The 15077-nt window shown below is 38.4% G+C and overlaps 1 protein-coding gene across 2 annotated transcripts in view; it reads left to right on the top strand.

Moving 5' to 3' along the window:
- The window catches only part of nbas (NBAS subunit of NRZ tethering complex), a 116382-nt gene that overhangs the window by 45185 nt on the left and 56120 nt on the right, over positions 1–15077 (top strand). For both annotated transcript variants that reach the window (XM_077552052.1, XM_077552054.1), the window contains 11 exons: positions 1054–1176; positions 1300–1402; positions 2165–2242; positions 2323–2477; positions 4198–4310; positions 5868–5981; positions 9376–9489; positions 10786–10943; positions 11687–11776; positions 13178–13342; positions 13609–13722. In XM_077552052.1, the coding sequence (XP_077408178.1) occupies positions 1054–1176; positions 1300–1402; positions 2165–2242; positions 2323–2477; positions 4198–4310; positions 5868–5981; positions 9376–9489; positions 10786–10943; positions 11687–11776; positions 13178–13342; positions 13609–13722 (1327 nt within the window). The remainder of the gene's footprint in view (positions 1–1053; positions 1177–1299; positions 1403–2164; positions 2243–2322; positions 2478–4197; positions 4311–5867; positions 5982–9375; positions 9490–10785; positions 10944–11686; positions 11777–13177; positions 13343–13608; positions 13723–15077) is intronic.

The raw sequence follows: 15077 nt of genomic DNA, 5'->3' as shown, positions 1-15077 counted from the left end.
TCAGTTTGATTCCATTTTGATTTTTTTTTTTTTATGATTCCATTCACTTCACTTCAATCCGAATACTTATGAAACATCAAGTCTTAAAAATCAAACACATGATAAAAACTCCACAAACATCAAATTTCTAATTAAATTGTGTGGAGGAAGTAACTGGTTAAATGAATTAAATGTTACACAAACATTGGCATCAGCAAGAGAGCTGAGGTGAAAATATTTTCATAATTCTAATTCAATAATTGTGCATATAAATTAAAAAGATTCTGAATTGTCTTGATTAAAGTGCAATAAGTCAGTCCTTTCATAAATCTAAGAAAATATTTTTAAATTCATGTGAACAGTAAATGTCAAGAAAACAGTAAAATACAAAAAAACAAAAAAATTCAAAAAATTCTATTCTTATAAATTTATGAAAAAAAAAGAGAAATTAAATGAATCACAGTTGAGTCACAGTTGGGTCAAAAATAACCCAACTGTGGGTCAAAAATGGACCAATCCCGTACTTGGGTCAATTTGACCCAATTTTGAGTCAAGAAATTGGTCTTTTAGAGTAAAACAACTCATAAATATTGATCAGATCCTTTACTTGTGTCAAAAAATTGGGTCATTTTTGTATAAAACAACCCCAAAAATGGGGTCAAAATTGACCCATGTAGTGGATCGGTCCATTTTTGATCCATAATTACTTACATGAAAATTGGTCAACATATCTACAATGAGAAGCCCCACAAAAAAGGTCTCAAAAACCCACGTTAGAGACACACACAGGAAGTCTGCCAGTTTGGTTTGAAGTGGCCATTTTAGGGCCTATTTGGCCTTTTCCAGGTGTTATTCCAAGGAAATTCAGCCCCTGAAGCCGGTTTTACGTCGCAACATCAAATTTAGTAGCCAAGTCTATCATAAGTAGACTCACAAAAAAGTCTCAAGAATCCATGAAAGTCGGCCATTTTGGTTTTGCAGTGACTCATCTATTCTTCATGAAAAATGTTAGTTCCACATGGCCTGCATGGAACCGATATGGGGGACGTGTTACTGTATTGTGTGTGCTTTTAGCGTGGCCGAGGTTCTGGAGAAGCACGGCCTGCAGAAGCCCATCTCGTACGTGAGGAACAGTCAGAACAGCCCGGAAGAAGCCCACCAGCTCATGGTCAAGCTGTGCCGCCACACCGGGCGCAAGTACGTTGCTGGGATGCTTGCGCGCGCTCCAACGCAAGATTTGACACAATAATCATGCTCGGTTTTGGATTCGGAGCTCGTGGGTCGGGAGCCGCTACCATGTGGTCCTGCTTGTGCACGCAGGAAGCCTCCAGTGGGGGAGACGGTGTGGAGGGGTCTGCTGCAGGATCTGCTGGACATGCGGCAGAACGTCTACACCTGCTTGAAAGCGGAGACGTGCCACCAGGTACGTTCAAATATCAATTCAATTACTGTACAAGAATTCACAACTAATAATTTGGTATTATTTATTTAATTTGTTTTTATTAGTCATCTAACTTTGCCCTTACTAATCCTTTTTTTTACGCAATTTTTTTTATTAGTTTGAATTTTATATTTAACATTTGTTTGACATTTTTTTAAATATGAAAAACATTTCAATTTTAATTATTTACATTTTTTGTTGTCATTAGTCATATTGTATTTTGCGTTCAGGGTGCACTTAATTTTTTTAAAATATATGTTTAAAATCACAAATTGGATTAAAATTTTCATTTTGTAGTTATTGTTACCACTGTCATTTTTTTTTATTTTTTTTATTCCATATTCATGTTGTTTATATTTTATTTTTACTGTCATTTTTAATCAATTCATTTTGTTTTATTTAAAAGGAATGAATGACAAAATATGTCAACTATATATATTTTTTCATCTTTAAATTACTCATCAAATATTTAATTTGTTTTACTCAAGCGTGATTTCTGATTTTATTATTTTTAATTGTTGAATTTTTGTAAATTTTTCGTTTTTCTCACTGTCCTTATTTTTTTTATTTATTTCACATTTGGATGTTTGTTTTTTGTTTTAGTTATTATTCCTAAATTGGACTTTCAACTCAATTTTTCTCAATTATGACAATTGATCATCACATATATATATATAATTATTTTTTATATATTTTTATATTATTATTTATTTTGAAGGCAATTTTCCCAACTTCCTTGTGCAGATCTTTGTTGAGTCGCTCTTGTGCTCCAGCCGGCTGGAGAACGTGCGTCTGGCCGGTCAGCTGATGCACTGCTCCAAGGTACGTGGGCAGACGGGCAGACCCTTCACAAAAGGAATCCGTTTAAAAAAAATCCGCGTCACCCCTTTGCCGTTTTCCAGTTTAGCCAGGACGTCCCCGTCAGCGCGTCGTTCCGCGGGAAGGCCTGCGCCGTCAAGGTGGCCTACGACAACAGCGTGGCGTTGGTGCTGGCCGCCGCCAGGGAGTACTTCAACTCCTCCACCACGCTCACCGACCCCTGCATGGGCCTGGCCAGGTGAGACCCGCGCGGGTCCACATAGACCGCGTCATCCTCTTCGTCGCGTTGCTTGATATGAATCCAAAAAAGCTTTTTTGTGCAAATGGAGCACCATCGATTGCGCAGCCCAAAATGATCCGAAGCCAAACCTTTTCAACCTTTTGTTTTCTTCTCTCGCAATCTCCGCTCTATTCACGCCGTCTGCGTGATTACGCCACGGAACGGCCCGGCAAACAAGAGCGGCTAATTTATGTACTAAGTGGGGTGAGCTGGGAATGCTTGTTTATTCGGGCGAAGCGTGCGCATCTCGCAGGCGGCACCGCATTCATCTGAATAATGTTTGATTTGGCCGTAATGAAGCGGCTCATTTGGCCCTGCTACAAAACACTCGTCTAATCTCCGCCTTTTGTTATTAACACCGCAACCCTAATAAATATACATTGCTCCCCCGCTATTCGCTTTTCCAGCCCTGCCGCCGCTAGTGAAAATCTGACGGTAATTGAAGTTGACACGCCCTCACCAAAAAGGTTTATAATTGCCCATAGATGGCGCAAGATGGTGGCAAAGCACTACTTTTGTCCTCCTCAGCTGACTCAAACGTACAATGTTGAATTATTTTTTGTTTAGTTTTATTTTTTTGGAGTAGCAGTTGTTTGAAGGTTTCGAATTACGCTAAAATCAATGCTAATTTTCACTAGTCTTTTTATGGCACTTTGCATTTTTATGTTAGCATTAGGCTAGTGGACTTTTTGTGTAGATAAAAATATTTGCTTTGGAAGTACATTTTGGCGTTTCAGTTTACAGTGGACCCTAATATTTACGGCGGTTATGGACTGGGCCTGACCATTAACTCTTTGACTGCCAGACGTTTTCAGAAAAGGGATGCCGTGGGTGCCAGCCGATTTAAGCATTTTGACTGATCTTTCAAGGTCCACAGAAAGTTATGTGTTTGGACTATGGAAACACACATACTACCAAATGAAAGATTGGACTCTAATCTTTCATCAGAAAAAAAAAGTTTGTTTCTACCTTATTCCGTTTTTCAGTAATCAACAATAGAAAATGGTTAGTTTCACCTCTGTTTTGAAACAAACGTCTTTTAACGTCTTTGGCACTCCTCCATAGGATTTTACTAAATGTTATTTAACGTTTTTGGCAGTCAGAGTTAATACTGAAAATCCATCAGTAATTGATTTTCCTTATAATTGCTTTGCAGAGAAATTTGTCAGTGGGGGATCGTTTAAAAAAAAACAAAAAAACAAATCCACGAATAACTTTGGATATCCAAATAAAAAAAGCATACCTATGTAAATTAATTATTCCCAAACTGTGAATGTATTTAACACTGTTATTATTATTACTATTATTATTATTACTATTATTATTATTAGTAGTAGTACAGTCATTTTTGGACTATAAGGCGCACCTGACTATAAGCCGCGCCTTTGTATTAGACACAGGGTCGAATGCAAGTGAAAAAAGTAGCGGCTTATAGTCCAGAAGTTACTGTAGTAGTATTCGTAGTAGTTTCTCATAGTGCAGGAATACGGTGAAATGTGTACTTGAATCAGTTTAAATGTGTTTTAAGAATGAAAAATGTTTAGAGAGGTTCTCTCTATATCGCAGCTATTTGGTGGGCACACACACACAAACACAAACACACAAACACCACCCCCCGTCCCCTGTGATAAACGCGGGGTGACTGTCTGGTCCTAAGTGCCGTTGTTGTGGCCCTCAGGGCTTGTCTGCAGCTGATCAGCGACGGCCCGCCGGCCGTCCAAGAGGAGCTGGACCTCATCGAGGCCCTCAGCCAGCTGGCGGACTTTGGCGTCAACATCCTGCCGCTGCAAGGTAAAAGCCACCTGCTCTGCGGAGACCTTTGAAAATGGCTTCGGCTAGTTCTGTGCCACTCGAATTGGCCAGGCTTCAAACAGAGGGGAAGTAGACGCTGAGATTCCAGTGCTCGCAACAGGTTGCAAGAAATGCTAAAGCGTACTCAAAACGTTCTCCATGCATGCCCTTTTGAATTGTTCTGCATTGTGGGTTTAAACAGCACGTGTTCCTCAATCATGCCTCCTCTCAGCATCCCTCATGTTTTTTTTATTTCACACCCGAGTCGGGCTCCGGTGTCAAATAGCAGGACAAAAGCGCCGCAGCAGGGGAAAAAAATATCAAAGAAAGTGTTGTTTGTGTATGGATGGGTATTGTACGCATTTTTCCATAGCTCACGGCCACGCTATTGTGCCGTCTTATCTTCTATTTATAAAGAGGACACACACACACACACACACACACACACATGTTTTTTATTTATTTATTTGAATGAAAGGATTTGGTCATAGATAAGCTCGTTCAGCTTCAGGTGACACGTGCACGCAATTACAGGATTCACTTTTGTGCTTGGGCCCAAAACATTTGACAGTCGCTTCTGACTACTTTAAAGAGGAATAACCACTTCTCAAAAGTCCCCCCCCCCCCTAGTAGTTCCTTGCCTCTATGTTAACGCTATGAATGTGTTTTAAAAATCTCAATGTAAAGTTAATTAACTCATTAATCTCGCAGCCATTTTCATAGAAGCAATCCCCTTCACTCCCGTCGGTTTTACTGGATTTTGACAGATTTTGCAAGGATATAATAGAATATTGAATATTGTGTTCTATTGCTATAAAAACATGGAATCTACAAAAAGAAAGATTAAAGTCTCTTTAAGTACATGTCTATGTGTTTCCGTTTTGCAGCAATTAGCAGTAGAATATAGCTTAAGTTTCATCATCATTCACAAATCTATTTAGAATTGTGAGTAAAATAGCTTTTTTTTTTTCAACATGGCCCTGGTTGATCTGTTTTGCTCTGCTGCCACCTGCTGGCCGTTTGTGTAGTAACTACCATTTCTTCAACCGTTCTTTGCAGTTGGGAAACTGCATCAAAGCCTTCTGTATGCTTTAGCATAAAAAAAACGGATAAATACGTCTTTGGGACACTTAAAACAATTAAAATAGAACATATTTATACGTTTTTGGGAGCAAATGAGGTAAGTGTGTTAAAAATATTTAAATTGAAGATAAGTAAAAAAAAAAAAAATTCCAGTGGTTCCTTACCTCAACTTTAAAGCTAGATAAACGTTTAAAAAAAAATCTATATATTCAAATAAAAAATATAAAAATTTGAAGTAAGAACAAAATAATTTAAAAAAAAATCAAATTAAAGGTAAATTTATAAAAATGCAAATACTTTCAAATTAAAGATAAATATGTTGAAATTATTTAACTTACACGTATAATATTCATTTAAATTAATATTTGGGATACATCTCACACACACCCAAAAATTTTATTCTAAGGACTGCAAACACATTTTCTGAATTGACTCGCGCCTTCCTTCCTGACGTCCTCCTGTCCTTCCGTGCAGTGCGTCTGCGCTCGGACCGGCTGTCTCTGGTGGAGGACTGCGTCGCCCACTGCGCCGCCGCCTACAAGCAGTCCATAACTCTGCTCAGTGTGGCATCTCTTCTGCGAGTGGCAGGTAACGTTTGCTTAACACGCCACACACATAGTTTGGGAATTTTTATTTGAGTTCGTTTTTATTTCTTTGAGTTTTTTTAAATTTAGTTAAATTAGTTTTCAGGGTGTTTACGTTAGTTTTTATTAGTTTTAGTTTGTTAGTTTTAATATTAGTTTTTGTTTTAAAAAATGTGTATTATATGTGCACAATATTGAATAAACACCACGGTACAATGAAAAAAAGTACCACATTTCCTAGCTAGCGTTGCATTTCGGCTGAGTTAAATGAAAAAGCATGCGAGCCGAGCCATTGGAGCCAAAAGTGGCCTAGTAGCGTCGTCTTCTGAAAGCGCTTTTCTATTGGCTGCTGCTCGATGACATCACTTCTGTGTGACACACTTTCATTCCGATTAATATCAAAATGAATATACTTAAAATCACAGTTAAAATTTCCCTTAAAGGCACATGTATCACGGTAAATTAATAACGGTACCAAAGACTAAAACTCAGAATATTTTCTGTATAATTATAGTTAGTTTTGTAAAGTAGTTTTCGGTTTTTTTTTTTAAGCATTTTTATTATTATTTTATTTCATTAACGAAATAGTTTTTTGAATTTTAGTTGTATTTTTTCCCGTTATTTTTTGTTAACTAAAATAACTTTGTTCATAACTCATTTGAACGCTGGCAACAAAAATGGCGATATTATTAAATGTTTTTTTTTTTTTTTTTTTTGAATTTGGCACGATGTGCTACTACAATGGACGCGTGATTTATTTTATTTTTTTAACTAACTTAGAAATTGAATGTCCGTAAGATGACTCTTCTTAAGTTGCATTAAAAGCAAAAAAGTGAAACAGAGGGGGAATAGTGTAACTGATTATTCAAGTGAGAGAGATTTGATGTGCTTCCATTGCAGCGATGATAACGATCATGCGATGCATCAGGCTGCAACGGCTCAGTTTGATGCCGTCGGCTCTGCAAGAAGCAATAAATAAGCAGCGTGTCAATTTGAGTTGCCCGAGGGGCCTCAAACTTGATGCAAATGTTGCACGACTATCAATAATGTTGTGCTGTGTCAAGTTTGTAATGGAACGGAAAAAAAAATAATAATCTGCTTGGTAGCCACGCAAACGGTTGCCTGGGGCGACATCTATTATCTCGCCATTTCAAACAACTGTGCTTTTTTTAAACATTTTTTTTTTCTGTATTTTGCTGTTGATTGACAACTAACGCCAGCCAAATATATACGCATAATAGCAAACACCATTTTTTCCTTTTAGTTTCTATTTGAGTGAATAGAGGTAAATAGATGAGATCTGTTTGAATTTCCTCCTAAAAAAAAAACTAAACAAAAACCCTTAAAGGATCTCCTGCCAACTGGCCTTGTGGCATTTTGTTCTCCTCGCATCCAATCAGCGGGTTCCGCTCACCACAGGCAGCCAGAGATGAGAGGTGGAATAAACACGTTTTCAAATAAATAAAATGCGACAGTGTGGGGCGGGGGGGGCGGGGGGCGGCGGTGGTGGGGAGCTGCTTTTGAAGGGTGCATAGCTCTGGGACTGCTAGGTGAATATTTAATGCCGGTTTCTTACCGGCATGGTCGCCGCAAAAATGAAAGGAAATTTAAAAAAAAAGGATCCTGCAGGGATTGTTTCCTGCCTCATGGAAAAGGTGTTCAGGATTTTGGAGTGCGCCTTCAGAAGAATTGTTTATTTTTTTGGTCCTCATTATCATGCACTAATTCCCAATAACATTGTGCAAACTTGAGTGGAAGCCTTGTAATGATGTTGCAAAGAGCCCCGGCGGAATCGCTCGTTGTCTTGTCTTCATCCATGCGTATGTGGCAAAATTACCACCATGGTTCAAACAGCGTCACCTGAACCTAAAAGCTTCACTTAACTCTTTGACTGCCAGACGTTTTCAGAAACGGGTTTGTCCCCAGTGCCAGCCGATTTTAAGCATTTTGACTGATCTTTCAAGGGCCACAGAAAATTATGTGTTTGGACTATGGAAACACTTACACCATACTACCAAATGAAAGATTGGACTCTCATCTTTCATCAGAAAAAAAAGTTTGTTTCTACCTTATTCCGTTTTTCAGTAATCAACAATAGAAAATGGTTAGTTTCACCTCTGTTTTGAAACAAACGTCTTTTAACGTCTTTGGCACTCCTCCATAGGATTTTACTAAACGTTATTTAACATTTTTGGCAGTCAAAGAGTTAAAATAGCCCAAGTGGAACATTATTCAAGTGCTGTCGCTATCGAATATTTTTAGAATCGATTAATCTATCTATTATTCATTTGATTAATCGATTAATTTGAGCGATTAATCGATTCATTTGATTTTGCATTAAAGCGTATTACAAACGTATCCTCCCCAATGGTTGATGTTTATTTTGTACTTGGGATTCGTATAGTGATTTAAAAAAAAAAGGGGGTGGGGGGTGATGTTACACTATGTTACCGGTTTGGTCATTATTTTCCGAAGTAAAAACAGATGTTAAACTCAGCGTCTTCTTTCATGAAGGACTACAGAAATCAGTCAACAATTACTGTTGATATGCTGAAATCAGATGATTTGGACAATTTAAAAAAAAAAAAAAAAACGGCTCCTAACGGCTACTCGATTATTAAAATAGTTGTCGATTAATTTGAAAAATCGATTGCTTGTCGATTAATCGATTAATTTTGACAGCCCTACATTGTTCTGCGTTAGCACAGCTTAGATATAGATGACATGTTCCGACTTCCTGGTTATGTCGCCACTGTAGGAACAGAAGTCCATCTTGATAGATATTGGTGGCGTTCCACTTGGCTCAATACTAGGTCCACTCTACATAACATTACTTAGCCTTCCAGTAGGGAAGCTAACTGGGATGGACTACACACGCATTCTGACTTGAAAGCACGTTCGAATTTCGGTGACATGGCTGCCAAGAGAACGAACTTTGATACTGTAATAGTAACACAGAGACAAAAAAAAACAACAACCTGCTTTTCATCCTCTCTGGGTCATCTCTTTTATTTCCCCATTAAGTATATCAGGTTTTGTCATTGATGGCAAAACTCGCCCTCAGACGCCGCGCGAATGCTAACACCGAAAGCAATCCCGCCGACCGTGCGTACCGCAGCGATGATTCCCCACATTTATGCCTTTCTTTCTCCATATTTAATTTGTGGCCGGCGGAGATGGAGAGAGGGACCGCAGTAACCTCATTTACTGGGGCGGACGGCGATTAATATGCCGCCTCGCCGCGCCGACCTTCGGAAGGAGGAATGATATTTATTGAGGCAGATGTTCGACGTGATGCGCAGGATTATGAGTTTAGCGTGTTGATGGAGATGAAAGGAAACGTTTTGTTTTTTTGTTTTGACATCCGCATTTGTTTTTTTATGTTTGTGCGTGTCAAGGGGATGACGAGGCCGCCCGCAAAGGCCGAGTGTTGACCCTGCTCGCTGAGCAAGCCCTCCAGTGTCTGGACTTCAAGGCTTCTTACATCCACTGTCAGGACCTCATGGATGCCGGTATGTCGTTAGCCGAGCGCTAGCTGAATGGCTAGCTACATTCGCACATACACTTCGAACTACAACCATGGGTGATTTTAGGATTTGATTATCTGGTGTCAGCAAATCTAAAATGTGCAGATGGCAAAAATTGGTCGATTATTTGGGGAAACTGCCGATGGATTTATCAAGTCAATTCTTAGAGACGCTGATGGTGGATTGATACGATCGATGCCCAAGGCATTTTTGAGCAATGACTCTTTTTTTTTTTTTTTTTTTTACGTTCCGTAATTACTGTATGTGTATAAGGAGCAGTCATGACATTAGTGTGACGTGTGCAAATTTGTCTTTTATATATACTAGCAGGCATGAGAAGCCAGTCCTCTTTCAGGTTCTCACGCCTGCCAGTCCTCAACCAGGGCCCGGCTTTCCTGTATATAAGCAATATGTCGATCCGCTGTCTGCAGAAATGCCATTCATTCGTTTCAGTTCATTTTACCGTATATTCCCGCCCAAACCAGTGTTTCCTGTTTCCTGTTTATGCCATGTTTCTATATCACAGGTGGGCCGGGAACGTATGTATCCTTTGCAAAAAAAAAACACGTCCATTGTACTTTTTTTTTTTTTTTTTTTTCTGGAGAGCTCAGTATTGTTCATTCGGTAATTTTACCGATTTGACATGTCATCATCATTGCTCTCCTTTTTTTTTTTTTTTTTTTTATATATTTTTTATATATATATTTATTTTATTTTTTTTGTATGTGGGTGATTATGTGTGCGTGCGAGTGAGTGTGTATTCATTAGTTCACCTAAAACATCCGTTGTACTTCTTCAAAGCTGCTTTATAAGACCTGTTTTCATTGCTTGTTTGGCCTCACATTTTACAGCGCGTGCAGCAGAATACAAATCATTCGATCATAAAGTTGTGACGAGCGTTCCAAATGCGACAATATGCTTCATTTATGATGCTTTTAGTCCTTTTTTTTTTTTTTTTTTTTTTTTTCCACCTTTTCATTGACGCGCGTGCCAGCGTTTGAAGCAATTAGCCTGCTTTGCGTCCCGCTCAGATGGTCCGATTCAAGGTCGACTGCATTTTTTTTGTGCGGGCCCGCGCTCAGGAGAGCGATCGCCACAAGATAATATATCGCCGCGTGTCATCGTTCTCTGTGTGCTTCACACAATTCGCCTGCAGGGATTTCATGTGATTATGTTTTTGTCTGATCTCGCGTACAAAAAAAAAAAAAAAAGAGGAAAATTGCTCCAAGGGAAATGGCTCTAAGGGATGTGGGACACGTCCCCTCTCCCGGTTTTTTTCAGGTTACAGTCCAGCCTGGGACGTTTGCAGTCTGCTGGGCCAGTGCGAGGGCTTCACGGACTTGGAAGCCCGACAGCAGCTGCTGGCCTTCTCGCTCACGCACTGCCCGCCCGACAGCATCCACGCGCTGCTGGCCGCCTCCAGTGACCTGCAGACACAGGTTGAAAACCGCGGGGCCGCCCGGAACTTTTGTTTGTAGGGACCCGTGCCTTCAGAAAATTCTTTGACAATCACAAGAAGGAGTCATGCCCTATCGCCTATGGCAAAACTCCTTTCAGAACTGCGTTTCCTTGCACTCGGGGTGAGATTAAAAAATATATATTTTAGGGGTGTCAGGAGATAAAACATTTATATATGATATTTATATAAAATTAACTCACGATTAATCACTCATTTAAATTTTGTTCTAAAGGTACAAACAAAATATACAATAAACAATTTTTCTCTTGTTAACATAAAAGTGGATTTTTTTTTTAAACTAATAGAAATATGGCTGCATGTTTTAGTCATTGATACAGTAATTTCATGATAATAAATAATAATATAGATTGAGAGATGGATAGATTGATTAATTGATTGCTGGCTTCCCCAAAATTATCAGCCACAATCAAATGTATTTTCTATTGGCAAATTTGGCAATTTAGCCCAATCCGGGAAAAAAGTTATTCACATTTTTTCAGGGAAAAAAATGATCATTGCAATTATAATAAGCGTCGATTATTGCCGGATTTCCACTGGGGTCCAAATTCATTGAAAAAAAAAAAAAAATCACTCTTTTGTGATTAATTCTAATGACAAGCTGTCAGAATGCCAAAAGAAATGTTAACGTACTTTTGTTGCCGCAAACGCTGGTCTTTTCAAACGGATGTCATCCGGTCTCTGAATGGGCTTTTCGTGCTGCAGGTGTCGTACCAGGCAGTCAACTACCAAATGGAGCCCGAGACTGCGGAGGGCGCGAGAGAAGCCGACGAGGACGAGAGCAACTCATCCAAGGTGTGTTTATTTGTGTCGGCTTGCTTCGTGTGTTTTGCCCTCAAGTCTCTGATTGATGAGCTTGTCTCGTCTTCCTCTCTTAACGTCCTCCTTTGTGTGATTTCCTGCCGCCTTCCTGCATATTTAATGAGCTGTAAATCCGGTGTTAAGGTTCCTTTGGATTATTTATGCTTTTCCTTTTTTCCTCCTCGTGTTTTTTTTCTCACCGTCAGACGGGCTAGCTTTATGATGTCTTGAGTGAGCGTTTAATGTTTCATGTCTTAACGTGGCGTCGCCTTTTTGTGTCGTCTGGATGGCTGCTCATTTGAAGCGATCTGTTGTCATTTTGTTATCCCCTGGTCCTCACCTTTTCGAGACGCCGGCGCCCTCCAGACATCTCGAAAGGCCTCCATGCGTGGTTTTTCTTAAAAACAAACATCTTGAGTGAGTGAGTGTTTAAAGTATTGATGACACATTCAGCCGCCAGCTCACTCGCCCTCCAAATGTGACTTTTGAAATCCTCCACTGGTGTGTTAAAAACACCCACAATTGACTCACTCACTGCTTTGGATTTTATATTTTCAGCAACTCTTTCGTATGGAGGACCAAAATTGCGAAAAATGTGAAATAAATAAATGGATAAATAAATAAATTAATTAATTAACTTAGAAAATATAATTAAAAAATTATGTAAAAAAAAATAATAATAATACAAAAATATACATAAGAAAATATACTTATATATCCAAAATAAATAAATAAAAGTAAAAATAAATAACAAGATTCAAAAAATAAAAATATAAAAATAAATGTGGAAATAAATACAAAAATAAACATATAAATAGAATTAAATATCAATCAATAAATAAAAACGCTCTCCTCTCACATTTATTCATTTTCATATTGATTTGCAACGGCCGAGTCCCACCCAAGACACGCTTAGGACCGCCCCCTCATTTGAATAACATTTTGTCCTGACAGACCGTTTTTATTTATTGAATTAAATTAATTTTTTTCTATTTTAATTTTATTTCATTCTATTTATATATATATTTTTGTATTAATTTCGACATTCATATTTTATTTTTATTTTTTGAATCTCGTTTTTAATTTTTTAAAAAATTTTTTTTTACTTTTATTTATTTATTTATGGATATGTTTCTATATATATATATATATATATATATATATATATATATATATACAGTATACATATATAGTTTTAGTTTTTGTATTTAATTTTTGATTGACACTTTTGACAATTATGTTATTCACATTGAACACATTCAACGGAATGTGTTGCCGTCTTGCGAAAAGACGATGCAGTTCATTGAGTGAATGACGAACGCCATGTAAAAAAAAAAAAAAAAACGTGTTAACTTATGGTGTCACTTAAGCAAAAACAATCACGTCTACTTTCAGGCCGCGGGCCCCCACGCGGTGACGGCGGGTGATCTGCTCCACAGGACCACAGCCAAGACCATGGAGGTGCTGGCCACGACGGGTCTGACCACCAAGGCCGTGCTGAGCGCTGTCGGCGATCACCGCTGGTGGAAGCAGTCGCTCAATTATCTGCGCCCGCTCCATGTACGCACTGCTGCTTCCGTTTAAATGACCCGCCATGTGCACACTCTTGATTTCTTGTTGACTTGACAACTGAGCAGCCGGCCTGTTGAATATTTCAGTATCAGGCTCTTAGATGGGCGGCCGGACTTGCCCGGTGGATACCTGGCCTGGAGATTGATGGCGACTCCTGGCCTTGGCCGCTGATATTTATGCGCGGACTTGTTGACTTTCCGTAAGGCAACAGAAAACAGGCTGAATAAAGTGGATTAGAAATGTTGCTTTTTCAGGGTCGAGACGACGGCGCCGCCAGCGAGGAGCGCTCGAGTGAAAATTCCAAACTGGAACGTCAAGGATGTTGCTCTTTCTATCAAGAGCTCATTGACCTTCCCTATATAGACCCGGTGAGTGGATGCGGTCCGTTGGTGGGACCGACCTTGTTTCTAATTTCAACGGGACATATTATGGAAACATGAGCAACCTTATGCACTCTTTTTCTTGTGTCACTTTTATAGGATTTTGTACAAAAATCACCAGATGAAAATAGCGATTACCTCCAGCTATCACATTATCCTTAGCACTAGCTAGCTTAGCTTTATTGGTAGTATTTAACCCACATCTACTCTAAAGACTCCCACACACTATTTTTGAATCCCAACTAAGACAACCTAACTCGGGCTTTTTTTTAATATATATTTTTGGAGCGTTTTGTACAATAAAGATTAAAATATAGCTGTAGTTATTGAACGTTAGCCTTAGCATTAGCTTCTTGGAAGCAACTTGTATCCTCTGTAAATAACCCAAATAAAGAAATTCAACTTTTTATACCCAGTTTGACCACCAAAAGTGTTCTTTTGAAAAAACTATTCAGACATACAATTCACTATTCAGATATACAAACATCATTACTTAAAAAATGTGATTAGCGATAGTTAGCCTAAGCGTTAGCCGGCTTAAAGTAACCCACATCTACTCTAAAGACTCCCACACAATATTTTTGAATTCCAACTAAGACAACCTAACTCAGGCTTTTTTTTAATATATATTTTTGGAGCGTTTTGTACAATAAAGATTAAAATATAGCTGTAGTTATTGAATGTTAGCCTTAGCATTAGCTTCTTGGAAGCAACTTGTATCCTCTGTAAATAACCCAAATAAAGAAATTCAACTTTTTATACCCAGTTGGAGCACCAAAACTGTTCTTTTGAAAAAACTATTCAGACATACAATTCACTATTCAGATATACAAACATCATTACTTAAAAAATGTGATTAGCGATAGTTAGCCTAAGCGTTAGCCGGCTTAAAGTAACCCACATCTACTCTAATGACCCCTTTAAAGACGTTTTTTTTGGTTTGGTTCAGCCTGTTCTCGTGAAAATGTAGTTGAATTTTGTAAAAAAAAAAAAAATCATGGCGTAATAACACTACATATCAAAGTTTAGCTTTAGCCGTAGCATTGGCCTCTCTGAAGTAACTCAACAATCAATAACCCAAATTCATGTTTTGATTCCAACTTGTAAATAACCCAAATTCATGTTTTTGATTATCAACTTGGACAACCAAATTCACGTTCAAATGTGATTAACACTAGTTATCAAATGTTAGCTTTAGCCTTAGCATTAGCCATATGTCTGACATTCATGTTTTAATTTCAACCACCTATTTCACTAGTCTTGTAAAATGAGTTGGATCTTATGGAACAGTCTCAAGATAAAAATGTGATTAACATGATTTAGGTAGTGATAATTGTCTGTAA

Source organism: Vanacampus margaritifer, chromosome 19 (genome assembly GCF_051991255.1).
Source record: "Vanacampus margaritifer isolate UIUO_Vmar chromosome 19, RoL_Vmar_1.0, whole genome shotgun sequence".
NCBI classification, from domain to species: Eukaryota; Metazoa; Chordata; class Actinopteri; order Syngnathiformes; family Syngnathidae; genus Vanacampus; species Vanacampus margaritifer.
This window is presented reverse-complemented; position numbering and strand designations above follow the sequence as displayed.